We start from the raw sequence: 13,632 nt of genomic DNA on the forward strand, positions 1-13,632 counted from the left end.
TGCGCAGTGCGGGAGGCGGGAGCCGCCGCTGAGGGCAGCGATGGCAGGTACGGCCGTGGGGTGCCTCCGCCGGGCTGCTCTCTGCCTTCTTCCGGTGCTGTGGTAGGGGCCGAAAGGCCCTGCCTCCCGCGAGGTCCCCTCTGGCAAACAGCACTAGTTTAAGTTAAATATCTCCTGGTAAAATTTGTTTCCTCACCTCGGTTTGTTGTCGCGTCTCTAGAGTGGCGCCGGCAGCGGGAGATGAGCGGGGACATCAGAGGCAGGGGATGCGCCCGGGGCAGAGGCTTCCAGGGGTGGAGAGGAGGATGGCGAGGAGGATGGAGAGGAGGAGGATGGCGAGGCAGAGGACAGAAGGGAGAGCCCAAAAGGATGGCCGAACCTGGTGAGCCAGCCGCTGTGCTTCTACCTGCTTTCTGAAGCCAAAACACTTTGCTTTTAACGCACTCTGCTAGGCAATTACAGCTGTTTGTCTCCTGTGGTCAAAAGAATCACTGAGAATAAAACTTGCAAAATTTCACTATCCGTATTCTTTCAATCCACATTAATATTTTTTTCTTCAAATTTTTTTTCTTCTCCCAGCAAAATCTCGACTAGTCCAATCAACGATGGACCAATTTATTCCCTATAAGGGCTGGAAACTTTATTTCTCTGAAGGTATCTTTAGACTAAAATTACATGTAGCAAGTGTTTAATTTTTTTTCTAAAATTAGTTACATGTAGTGTTGGCAGAGTTACAAGTTCAATAAAGAATGACCAAAATTTCATATATAAAAACATACATGCAATAACGACTTCACTCTTGTGATATACTGTAACTTTTGTGGTCATTACTCAGATTACTCAGATTACTGTGGGGATCTATTACCTTCCTTAGTTTTTGCAATGTAGAAAAACAGTGGAAGAAAAATTACCTGTTTATGTATTTTGTGAAGTGGAAAGAATTATTTCTGTTACTAATGTGGTGTGTTTCTAATTAGTTTACAATGACAAGTCTCCGTTTGTCCAGAAGACTCAAGCCTTTGAAAAGTTTTTCATGCAGCGCATTGAGCTTTATGACAAGGTAAAAAACAAAGCGAAACATATCCCACCCCAACAACTTGTTGTTAATACAAGAACCCTACAGATTTTTCGTGGGCTTTTTTCCGTCAAAAGTAACCTCCATCAGAGATCTGAAACATTTAGGACATAATTTGGGTGTTTCACTTCTAATTTGAAGTGTGTTTTATAATTTACGATGTTTCCCAGGATGAAATAGAAAGAAAAGGAAGCATTCTCGTGGATTATAAGGAGTTAATCCAGGACAGAGAGCTGACTAAATCAATACCAAATATATCTGCTGAACTAAGGGATATGCCTCAGAAAATACTGCAGTGTATGGGTCTGGCAATTCATCAGGTAAGCACGAGGTTCTGATTTATGGAAGCAGAACCCTCACAACAAAAAACAATCAGTGACATTTAGAGGCAATTATGTTATAAATCCCAGATCTCTGTGTTTTTCTGTCTTAGGGAAACTGTTTGTTTAAAACTCAAATCCTTCCATCTCTCCCCTTCCTGTATGACCCACAAAATTGCATTTTGAAGTTGCTTTGGTCTTGGTGCATTTTGCTTGTTCGTCATTGGAGCAGTTAACTAAAACTGAATGTAGTTCTAACACCTGTGTCTCTCCCTATTGGGAGTTGTAACTCCTGTGGGTGTCTGTGACTCCCTTCCTATTCCACGCAGGTCCTCACCAAGGACCTAGAGAGACACGCAGCAGAGCTGCAGGTGCAGGAAGGATTGCCCCTGCATGGGGAGCCTATCATAAATGTGCCTCTCATCCATGCCAGGTAAGGGATGCTGGGCAGTCCTTTTTCCCAAGGAAAAACTGTCTAATCCTTGCCAGTGTCCATGCACAGTGCTGAAAGCTTGGCTGTTTATGGGAAAACTGGACTTTGTGAAGCTTTTCCAGAAGAACACCCTTCCTTTTTTTTATTTTTTCTTCACTGTGACTTCATGTCTGTGAAGAAAAAGATGAAATGAAACCTCCTTATAAGCTGAACAAACAGCTTGAACTAGAAAAACTTGGAGGTGAGAAGTGGCTTATAAGTAGAACAACTATTCTATAAAACACTTATTGATTAAAAGCAGAATTATTTAAATTCCTGTTGCCTGGAGAAGTTTTTAATGAAACAAGTCCTTAGAACTTTTTCTTCTTTCTCAGAAGTAATGGCATCTCACACTTCAAGGGTCTGAGGGAACTGGATGTGTAAGCCATATTGGAGTTCAAATGTGGTTTAAATTGCTTTTAAAAAATTATTTAATTTTTTATTATGGTGGTGGCAGACCCGTAATAAAACTTTGGTCCTGCTATGTTGCAAGTCTAAGCTCCAGTCTTTATTTGAAACTATGGAAAGAGACAGTTAGGGATGATCATGAAGTGAAGTCCGTTGTATTGCTAGGCCAGAGGTGTCACTGGATAAACAAACGGTACTGTTTGAGGCTGTTGAGGTCAATTCATATGGAGAATACTGAAAGTTCTGCTGCTTTCTAGAACAAGAATCAAAGACTGTGCCATGAGTCTGCCAAAAAATTACTTCTTTTTCTGGATTACTGTTTTTAATTGGGAGTAGGATTTTTGTCTGTATTTGGATGGGTTTGGGGGTTATTTTTGTCCTAGTTTTCTGTGTGCTAATGCTGAACTGTGCTAATGCAGGGTATACAACTATGAGCCTCTAACCCAGCTGAAAAATGTGAGGGCCAACTACTACGGCAAATACATCACCCTGCGTGGCACTGTGGTAAGAGTCAGCAACATCAAACCCCTGTGCACCAACCTGGCATTCGTCTGTGCCACCTGTGGGGATGTGCAGGGTGTTCCTCTCCCTGATGGGAAATACACCCTTCCCACCAAGGTAAGCCAAAACCTTTGAACTTCATGCTTTTTGTTGTGTTTTGACAAAAAAACCCCAGCACCACAGGTGTTAAAAAAAGGGGGGGAAAGTCTTTAAAGCTAGGTTAAACAACTGACACACTGAAAAATCATTAAAAATAGCATGCAACTTTTCTTACTTCAGACCCTTGTTACTTGTAAAAAATGTATGCTGCTGGAACAGGATATGAGACAAAAAATACAAAGAAATTCCCTGAAATCTGGAAAAAATATATCTCTTTTAATTTCCATTTTAGCAGTTACATTTTAAAAGACCCTTCCACTTTGCTGTGGTGGTTTTCTATGCTTGCTTATGCTTATTGTTTGTTTTTTTGTTTAGAACTTTCTATTTTAATTTTAATTTTTATTATATGTTCTTAAGAAGTCATTAGACACAGGAGAGTGCCTGGTTATTCTCAAACCAGTTTACTGAGGGGATGGCACAATTCAGTTGTATTTGCTCTAATGGCTATGAGTCAGAGTTCAGGTGTCTGTGCTTGATAGATCCTTATTAATCCTCATTAATTATGTACGTCCTAATCAGTAGCTCTAATTTAACTGGCTTTTTTCCTGGAATGATGCTGAATTATATTGCTTCACTTTCTTATGAATCAGAATTCCTGTTGTTGCAGTGCCTTGTTCCTGAATGCCGGGGCCGGTCCTTCACAGCTGACAGGAGCTCTCCTCTAACCACCACAGTGGACTGGCAGTCTGTCAAGTAAGCAGAAAAATGTGATGTGACAGGCCACTCAAAAAGTGACAGGATGGCTTAACCTGTGTTACACTGTGTGATTTTAATAATCTTATTCTTCTGCATCAAGCACTCTCCAACATTTGTATCACAAAGCAGTTGTTTTATCCAAGTTTCCTAGAAATTCCTTCTGCCCTTATCCAGCTCTTGGAAGATGTTCAGTTTGTGCTCTTTGCTGCTTTTCTCAATAATTTCTAATTGTATCTATGATTTCATGACTCCGTTTCACGAGCTGTAAGTCAGCTAGAAAAGCCCTATTAGGTTATATTGGTCAGCTGTGCCACTTGACTTGAGTGAACTGGAAGTAAACTGGAGGATGAAAAATCTTAATTGAAAATGATATTCGTGTAAAAACTCGTGCTCTTCTTAGCAGCTCCAGAGGGCGCTTCTTTGGTAAAGCTTGGCTTGGCTTCCAGGAAATCTCAGAGCTCCAAGTGCAGAGCCAGACCTGGAACCTTCACCAGAGAGTCAATTACTCTTCTTATTATGGTCTGAGAAATTCCATGTTTTTTTCCAAGGTTGGAATCCCTATTAAGAATTCATGAGGGCTATAGTCTCTTTTTTTTCATATGGGTCTCTTTTACTTCATGTACAGTACTTCTATGAGAACATGCTCATCAGTGGTAGAAAATCTGAATTTCTACTTAGAGTTCATAGTCACTGCATTTCTGGGTTTTATGCGTAGTTTATACCCATTTAGTGAAGTATGACCTGAAAAAGGTGCCCAGAGCTGCAGGTGTTGTGTGCTGCAGATGAACTGGAAGGTGCTGCGTGGTATCTGAGCTCTCTTTGTGTGTTGCAGGGTGCAGGAGCTCATGTCAGACGACCAGCGGGAAGCAGGACGGATCCCGCGCACCATCGAGTGTGAACTGGTGCAAGATCTCGTGGACAGCTGTGTCCCAGGAGACATGGTCACAATCACAGGCGTAGTCAAGGTGTCAAGCACCGAGGAAGGTGAAGTGCAGCAACCGAGACTCCTTTTTCCTAGGGTGGGGTTTTTTGATAGTGCTTACAGAAAGACAACACAAAAACAAGTCACTCCCCTTAATTGGAGCTCTCAGTGTTACAAGTGCATAAAGTGTAAATTTCTTTGGAAGTTACCAAACTTTTACAATGAAGAGTTATTTTATGGCATTATTTGCTTAACGTTTTGCCTCTAATAACTCCTTCAGACATTAGGAGAACTGTCACACTATTGTGAAAGAGAGTTGGTTTAGTCTCCCTGGAGAAATTTTTCAACCCTTTTCTTCCCCAAAGTAAAGAAATACGTTGTACACTGCTCTGAAAGAACACATTGCAGATAATTGCAAGACTGCTTTACTCTGAGACTTCATTCTCTGCTCAGTATTCAATCCATATTGAATCAATCTGTAGAAAATTATTAATTATTGATTGATAATTACTGATTAATTACTAAGCTACATGTTTAATGCTTCTGCACCATGCATCTTTTTTTCCCTCAGGATATTGAGTGGAAACATTTTATGTTCAACTTTTATTTGACTGCAAATGTAATAATTTAAAATCCCTGGAAAAATTTATTTATTCTTGGACAAAATTCTCTCTAGACATATGCCCTCCAATTCAGTAAAATATTTTATTGTGCATGTAAGTGGAGGGAACGTGAAAGAACAAGTGTAACTAGAAACTTATTTTGCATCAATTTTACAAAGTGCACTTGTTCAGTACTTAAATATGAACATGACTGTACATGGTACTTCTGAATTTCTATGCCATTTGTAGATAACATGAATACTTATTGACAGAAAAAATGCTCCATCATTCTTTCTCAATTTTTCTAACAGGAGCTTCTAAAAATAAGAATGACAAGTGTATGTTCTTATTGTACATTGAGGCAAACTCTGTCAGCAACAGTAAAGGACAAAAACTGAAGAATTTTGATGATGAGACTTTTCAGAGATCGTTCATGGACTTTTCCCTTAAAGATCTCTATGCTATCCAAGAAATTCAAGCTGAGGAAAATCTCTTCAGGCTCATTGTGAAGTAAGTTGTGTCAGACCTAGACTGGGTCTAGGATTACGCATGAATCAGTGTGACCACCTTCACACTGTCATATATGTGACAGCTCATCCTAAAGCTGTGAAATGTCTGAGCCTTGTGCAATAGAAGCCACAGAGATCTAACAAACTGCAGCGGGCAAGGGACTTGGAAGGGCGAGAAAGTATTGCAGTGGGAATGTTGGGACTTTGTGAGGGGTTTAGGGATACAAGAAGTTACCTGTGCTCCAGTTCAACCTTAGGCAGAACAAAACAATTAGTTAATTTTGTTCCTCACCATGTAAATTCAACTTACAAGTACCATTTTGTCCTCCGATTTTCTACAGTAAAAAGGTAAGTAAAAAGGTGCAAGAACTGAGCAGAGGGTGTGAAAGACCCTCAGTTCAGACTAAAAAGTACTGTTCTACCTGGGATGTCCCTTAGACCCTCCCAGTGGAGTCAAAGGACACAAAACCAGCACTTTAAAAGGAGGGTTACAGTTAGTTACTTGATTAAGACAAGAATAGGTGTAGGTACCACTGGGAAGCTGTTTCTCCTTTGTCTTTGTGGGGACTCAAGGTAAAAGCTTTTCTTATTTCAGTCATTTCTGGTTTTCCAAAAATTTTAAGAAATTTGATGGTGCTAATTTATCTTGGAAATTCAGCAACAGCTACCCAGAAAGTTTTATATGTTTATTAAGGTGCTCTGTAATGAGAGAGAGGACAAGTGATTATTTATAGTAATACATGATTTATCTTCCACTTATGTTACCTTGTGCTTTGCTTTTCAGCTCTCTTTGTCCTGCAATCTACGGCCACGAGGTAAGTAATTAAAAAATGCTGCTTGCAGTTCCAGTTTGAAACATTTGTGCCATGTTCAACTCCTAAAGGATTCACAAAGCTTATCTGGGACAGGGGGAAGGGGCAGGGGCTGTTTTTACAGGTGACTGTGGCTCACAGTGTATTTTGGTGTCAGGAAAGTGGCAGCCTTATACCCTTAAGTTCAGTGAACCAGAAGGAAAGGTTATTGCAGCTGGTTCTAGGGAGCTGTTAGTGCCAGTTAGTGCTGGTCACCATGATCAAATACTTACCAGTGTTGGCCTGTACCACAACAGATTGTGAAGGCAGGTTTGGCCCTGGCCTTGTTTGGAGGATGCCAGAAGTTTGTGGATGACAAGAACAGAATCCCAGTGCGAGGAGATCCGCATGTTCTGATTGTTGGAGATCCAGGATTAGGAAAAAGTCAAATGTTGCAAGTATGGTTTCCTTTATTACTATTTTCTCTTTTCCTCTATTTCTTTGTTATCTTGACTTGCAGCCATGGTGGGAATAACTGTGCTAAGACCAAAGGGTTGACTGAGCCTGGCTGGAGCTATCTTTTCATGTAGGATGCCTCAAGTATAGGATAGTATCCAAAGGGCTCTCCTGCTGTCGTCTCCTTCCAGGGAACCGGTTAAAACACCAAAGCATACATCCTTGGTCAGACCTATGGGCTTTCAAGGACAGGCTTACAGGCTTGCTGTCCTGCCCTTATACAGTTCTTGTCACCAGCCCTTTTCCCTAATGAGGAGGTTCACTCCTTCCTGCCTTCATTTAGCTGGTTCATTGTGAAATAAAGTAATTAATCTTTGAACAAATGAAACTTCAAATACCCCGTGACTCTCCTCCTGTGAGGTTTACTTCCATTCCATACCCTATTTCTATGTTGCTAGCAGAGGTCTTGGCTTTTTGGGAAAGGGAGCTGATGCTGTGTTTAGTACGCATTTTTGCATGACTGTGACAATTAGTAATAGATCTGTTTTTTCCTTAAACTGAGTGATTTTTAAATTCCATGTCTTTTTCCATGGTTAACTGTGGAGTGAAAGAGGGACAGAATTCATCTAGACCTTCTTTAAAAAGTCTTTCTGACATAGACCTGTTGTGTTAGGATATGATTTGCAATTACTTAGCCAAAGTGATGGATTTGCATGCAAGCATCTTAACAAACAAAGTTTTAAAATTATTCTTTTGTTGAATGGGACTGTCCAGTATAGAGTAACTGACTTGTTTTTTCATGTTGTTACTTAAAAAAAAATGCCATCCAAAAGTTACTCCTGTTGCTTTGTAGAATTATGTGCCTTGGAGTTGCAAGGAGATAGACCTTTACTGTTGGGGCATGTTCAGTAGAAAGAAAGAAATTTGGGTTTACTTTGAATTGTTGTTCTAGAATGAAGCTTATGAAATTCTTCACTTTGGGGAGGGAAAAAGTATATGTTTCTCTTCTAGGCCATATGTAACATTGCTCCTCGAGGTGTGTATGTTTGTGGTAATACTTCCACCAGCTCTGGCCTCACTGTTACACTGTCCAGAGATGGCACTTCTGGAGATTTTGCCTTGGAAGCTGGTGCCTTAGTGCTTGGAGATCAAGGTAATCCATGTAATGCCAAAGGTTCTGTGTAGCCATATGTGAGGGGCAGGAGTGTGTGTGCTGCTGAGTCTCAGCTAAGCCACAGTGCTCACTTAGCTCTGGACTGAAAATGTCTATTTGAAGTATGATACTGGGTTTCCACACCATGGGAAGTTCTGAGCTTCTCCAATGGCTTTCCTAGAGTGGGAAACTTCAGTTCTCCAGTTCATATACCAGACTTTTTGTGTCAAAGAAACTAGGGTTTTTTTTTTTTCTTCCGGAATCTGACTTGATGTCAGTTGCTGGACTCTTACTAGTTTTGAAAAAGGACTCACTTATGACATATATTGTTAATTTATAGAAGCCTTGTTTCATCATCTTAGTGAACAATCAAAATGCTGCATCCCCAAGTCAGGCTGAGTTCACAGTGGTTTGATTGCATTACCATGGAATGAAAACAAAGCTGGCCAAAATGGAGATTTTCCGGTGTCTCCTGCAGTCCCTAGGGTTCTAAGTTGGACTTCTTATGTAGCACTGGATTGTAGCACATACTTGTCCTTCAGGTAGTGTGTTGTCTGATAAGTCTTTGTTCTAATTGTCTACAGGAATTTGTGGAATAGATGAATTTGATAAGATGGGAAACCAGCACCAGGCTTTGTTGGAAGCCATGGAACAGCAGAGCATCAGCCTGGCCAAGGCTGGCATTGTTTGCAGTCTGCCAGCTCGGACATCCATTGTTGCTGCAGCAAACCCCGTTGGAGGACATTATAACAAAGCCAAAACAGTGTCTGAGAATCTAAAGTGAGCACCTTCTGAAATGCTGCTTTTATAATTCACATTCAGGAGTAGATGCTTCTGCAGTCTTGTTGCTTATGTACAATTGCTTTCTAGAATGTTGGAGTATGAACAAAAACTTTAATAATTTTAGTGGCTTTTGAGAAATTGCTGTTGTCCTTTACCCTGAATGAGCAGGACAGGATCTTTTACCTGTGTTTGAAGTGGAACAGAGTTGCTATAATTTTTCCACTTCTCCAAGCACTCCAAGTTCCTTATCTTTCCTCCAGAATGGGGAGTGCTCTGCTGTCAAGATTTGATCTGGTGTTCATCCTTCTGGACATGCCGAATGAGGACCATGATCATCTGCTGTCCGAGCACGTGATGGCCATGCGGGTTGGCCGGTGCACAGCCTGTAGCAGTGCCATAGTGACTCGGGCCAGCTCCCAGGAGCACTCTGTCCTCCAGGCCACCTCAGATCGACCCCTGCTCGAGAGGCTGAAGGTGGGACTTGTGCTGGGGCTGCTGTGTGAGATGCTCTAAAGCAAATTTGCTGTGAGGAGCACAGTTTCAATAAGGAGCTGCAGAAGTGGGCTGGTGTAAAAATTTGGTATAACATGATCTGTGATGGAGTGTTGAATCCAAATCAATGTGGAAGCAAATCCTTGGGCATCTGCAACTCTGCAGATTTGGAAAGAGAGGAAGCATGTTTCTCATTAGACTTCAGTGATGGCTTTGAGAGCTGGCATTGTCAATGCTAGGCCTTCGGAGAAATACTCCTACTGGAGGCAAACCCATGCACTTTTGGAAACAAGGTATCAGCAGTGATGGTTTAGTCTTCTCTGGAGCTGTAGCAATTGGGAATTTGGATTTTGTCTTTTTGAGAAAGGATTGAACCATATAACGAATTCTATTTGGCATTTCATATCACTGCAGATGAGAAGCACCAGCTGTTTTTTCTGAAATGGTCAAGTGTGTGTGTTTACATGTCTGAGCATAGTGTGGGGACTTGAAGTACACGGTTCATATATGAAGCACTAAAGCCGTTAGAGTGACGACTTCACCAGATAAAGCATAAAGATGATGATTTGATATTAAAATGTTTATTGTACGGAATTCTCACAGAAAATCTAACTCTTTGTAATGGTGCTAGATCTCAACAGGAGAAAACTTTGATGCCATTCCCCATCAGCTGCTGAGGAAGTATGTTGGATATGCTCGGCAGTACGTGCACCCAAACTTATCTCCAGAGGCTGCACAAGTCCTCCAGGAATTCTACCTTGAGCTCCGGAAACAGAAGCAAGGAGCAGACAGCACCCCCATCACCACAAGGCAGCTGGAGTCCTTGATCCGACTCACAGAGGTAAATGCAAGCTGGAATGCTTAAGGGATTGAAAGCAAAGAGATTATTCCTGAGGTACTACTCAAATCCTATCATTTTTTACAGCTTATTCACCACTATGCTTTTTTTGTTTTGTTAAAAAAAGGAAAAAAATGAGAATGCAAGAGACTTAGAAGTACTTAAGAGCTAATGTTCCTTAACACTTCTTATAAAGCAAAACACCCTTGAGGACATGGAAAGAGAATCTATCACATTCCCCAAAAGGAGAAAAAAGTAGGTGCAGGCAGGAACAACCTGCTGCCCACCTTGAACTTAGAATGTGTCTGTTTTTCCTAACACTGCCTTAACAATACAATAATTCACAAGGCTACACTGCTAAAAAGCAAATAAACTCCAAGCCACAGCCTAAAAATACAAGTATGCAAGAGGTGACATTGACACACTAACAAAAATAGAAACATTTTCCTCTAATCCTCTAGGTTTAGGTTCTATCTCTGCTCCTAAAATTTGTGCTTGTAGAGTGATTGTACAGCCCTTGTAGAGTGATTGTAGCCCTTGTTCATATCAGCTATATCTTAAACATTTTTGGGGTATTTTTTTATGTTTTAAGGCACGATCAAGGCTGGAATTAAGAGAGAAATCTACCAAGGAAGATGCCGAGGATGTAATAGAGATAATGAAATATAGGTAATAGAAAATTATGCTTTAAAAATAAATAAAGCATCACAGTGCTATTCCTTTAAAACCTTTTTTCTTTACATATTCAAACACAGTGAAGAAATCACTTAATCAAGCTTAGGCCCATAATAGTAATATTTGTATGTTAGGTGCCCTTTAAAGCTGCCAGCAGCCCTAAGTAAAACACAACTGCTTAGGTTTGTGAGTTGTGTGGTCACAGAGGTTCTGTGTGTCTGGGCGCAGTAAGACAGACATGAGGCTCTGCTGAAGTGTTTTTTCTCCCCTGTGATTACTCTCTGGCGTGGGTGAACAATTAAAGTTTAAAAGTAATTTGGATGAATCCTTAGTCTAAGTTCCCTAGAGAGTGACTTGATAGGGGGTGGTTTTCTGTGTGGCTTCTGAAAGCTCTCTCAAGCAGTTATGTTTTGGGAATCAAATCCACGTATGTTTGCTTTTATTTTCATGTTGAGAGTTTTATCTCTTTCTGTAACCTGTTTGTAGCATGCTGGGGACCTACTCGGATGAGTTTGGAAAACTGGACTTTGAGCGTTCCCAGCACGGGTCTGGGATGAGCAATCTGTCACAGGCCAAGAGATTCGTGTCTGCCCTGAACAGCATTGCAGAGAGAACCTACAACAACCTCTTTGAACTGCAGCAGCTGCAGCACATCGCCAGGGAGCTGCAGATACGGGTGAGCTTGGCCAGTAGCCTCTTCAGCAACAACAGACTGCCAGGCCACCCACAATTACCTATAGCCAAAGGGAGAGGAAAAAACCTCTGTTGTGCTTCTTTGCAATGGCAGAAATAACCAATGTACTGCTGTTAGGCTGAACGCAGTTCCTGAAGTGTTGCTTTCAGTGCTTGACTCTCTCTGCCTCCCCAGAGGACACACCTATTTTTGCTCCCAAGTTTAGACTTGTGGTGTCCATGCTCTACTTCAGCAGCGCAATGATGTTTCTGCATGACTTCGTCTATATTAAATATTCCTTTCAGGTTTTCATTCCTGCTTTAGACATCCTAAAGTTGTATGTTGAAGGAACATCATGTAGGACACATGGCCACAAATGTATTCTGCCCTGTAATTGATTTGTATTTTGTACTTGTGGGGGCTTCAGCCAAACAGAATTATTGACAGCTAACTCTACCTTTTGCTCCATTTACCCCTTATTAAAGTTAATTTAATTAACTCTAATTCTCCCTTCATATACAGAATATTTTTGCCCATTCAAAGTTTTATACCTGGAAATCAGGGAGAGTTGTAGAAATCATGCTTTCTTGTGCTAGATACTTCTGTTTCAGAACTGAAATTTATACATATATAACTGCATCTTTTCTTCATGTCATAGAGAATGCTGCTTCTGTGTAACACTGCAGTAAAAACAGAGTGTAAGTAAAGCACAAAACAGGGGCAATGATGGTGTGAGACCTCCTGGTAGGTGAACAGTTTGCTAAGGAAACTGACCTAGTCTTAGCCCACTTTATTTCACTGAATGCTTTCAAATCGTTTATGTTGCTTTACATCAGGTGTCATGCTCCAATTTGATATTTTTGTCTTTATTTTCCCAGGTATCTGATTTTGAAAGCTTTATTGGATCCCTAAATGATCAAGGTTATCTTTTGAAAAAAGGTTCAAGAGTTTATCAGCTTCAGACCATGTGAGAAGAGTCACTGTGATGAACTTCCTTGGGATGATCATTCCCTCGGACTGATGGACCTGCAGCAGGGAGGCACATCCTGAGCTGAGCTGCACCTGGCAGAGCACTGGGGTTTGCTGGGCTGGAGATTCTCTTGCAGAAAATTAAACTGGAAAGCTGCAACAGGACAAACTGACACATGGTATTGCTGGCTGGCTTGTTCTCCAGCTCTGCTGGACTGTGCAGGGCTGTAATGTGGTGGAAGGTGTGTTTTTACACTACTACAGTGCCATAAGGGCACTGTACATAAGGTACTTCTAAAAGAGATGATGGACCCCCAAATTTCAGCCCAGAAATCTTTCATGAGAGGATGATAAGAGCTGTGCTTTCAGTACTGTAGTTCATTTAAAGTTGAGAAATGTTTCCAAAAGGTTGTGACACCGTTTTATAGCTGTTACCAGATGACACTTTACTGAAATTGACTTGATTTTCTGCTTTGAAACATGGTTTTTGAAGGAAAAGTTTTATTTGAAATCCAAGTCTGATTTAAGAAAATATCCTTATTACAATATTTAATTTGTAAAGCAGGGGTTGGATTTTGACTTTCATTAAACTTTATATATTTGTTCAAGGCTATTTTAATGGCCGTTACAAGATCTGTAACACCAACAGGTCCTGTTTGTTTCTGTGTAACTGTTCCTGACACAAGGTGTGTTCAGCAGGAGTGAAGTGCTGAATGTTTCCTGACTTTGAAATCAGAATCATGGTCTGGTGCAATGAAAGAGCAGCTGAGAAACTTTCAGTGTAAGAATTTTAAAACCACAAACACCAACACCCCCTCCCTAAAGAAAAATATGTTTTTAAAATCAAGACTGTAGTGCTGACTCTTCTGTTTTCCCTTTTATTTCTCAGGTAAGATATGATAGGTGAAAAACGCAGAAATACTGAAGCTTAGTGCCTCATCCTCCAATTTAAGGGACATCAGGGACCCAATATACTTGAAATTGAAAACTGGTCAGACAGATGAAATGCTTTAAGTACGAAATTATAGTTCTAGATCTGAACTCTTAAGGAGCAAGATCTGCTCTATCAGCTAATCGGATGTAGGTGATAGATACTGATTTTGGCTTAGTACAGTGTTGGGTGGAGGACAGGAACGCG

General features: G+C 40.8%; 1 protein-coding gene across 2 annotated transcripts; it reads left to right on the forward strand.

The window, feature by feature from the left end:
* Window positions 1-9: 9 nt before the first annotated feature.
* On the forward strand, window positions 10-13,341 carry MCM8 (minichromosome maintenance 8 homologous recombination repair factor). 2 transcript variants are annotated; one of them, XM_014892628.2, is made up of 19 exons: window positions 10-47; window positions 221-382; window positions 580-654; window positions 978-1,060; window positions 1,246-1,395; window positions 1,725-1,828; window positions 2,695-2,893; window positions 3,543-3,628; window positions 4,464-4,615; window positions 5,467-5,665; window positions 6,449-6,479; window positions 6,773-6,913; window positions 7,923-8,064; window positions 8,649-8,844; window positions 9,108-9,321; window positions 9,971-10,180; window positions 10,770-10,846; window positions 11,339-11,528; window positions 12,404-13,341. In XM_014892628.2, exons 1-19 carry the CDS (start codon window positions 41-43, stop codon window positions 12,494-12,496), a joined length of 2,511 nt encoding a protein of 836 aa, XP_014748114.2. In that variant the 5' UTR covers window positions 10-40; the 3' UTR covers window positions 12,497-13,341. The 2 variants fall into 2 exon arrangements, with proteins under 2 accessions (XP_014748114.2, XP_088017039.1); XM_088160913.1 differs by lacking the exons at window positions 10,770-10,846; window positions 12,404-13,341 and having other exon boundaries at window positions 11,339-11,507.
* The last annotated feature ends 291 nt before the right edge of the window (window positions 13,342-13,632 follow it).

Source organism: Sturnus vulgaris, chromosome 3 (genome assembly GCF_052056855.1).
Source record: "Sturnus vulgaris isolate bStuVul1 chromosome 3, bStuVul1.hap1, whole genome shotgun sequence".
Lineage (NCBI taxonomy): Eukaryota > Metazoa > Chordata > Aves > Passeriformes > Sturnidae > Sturnus > Sturnus vulgaris.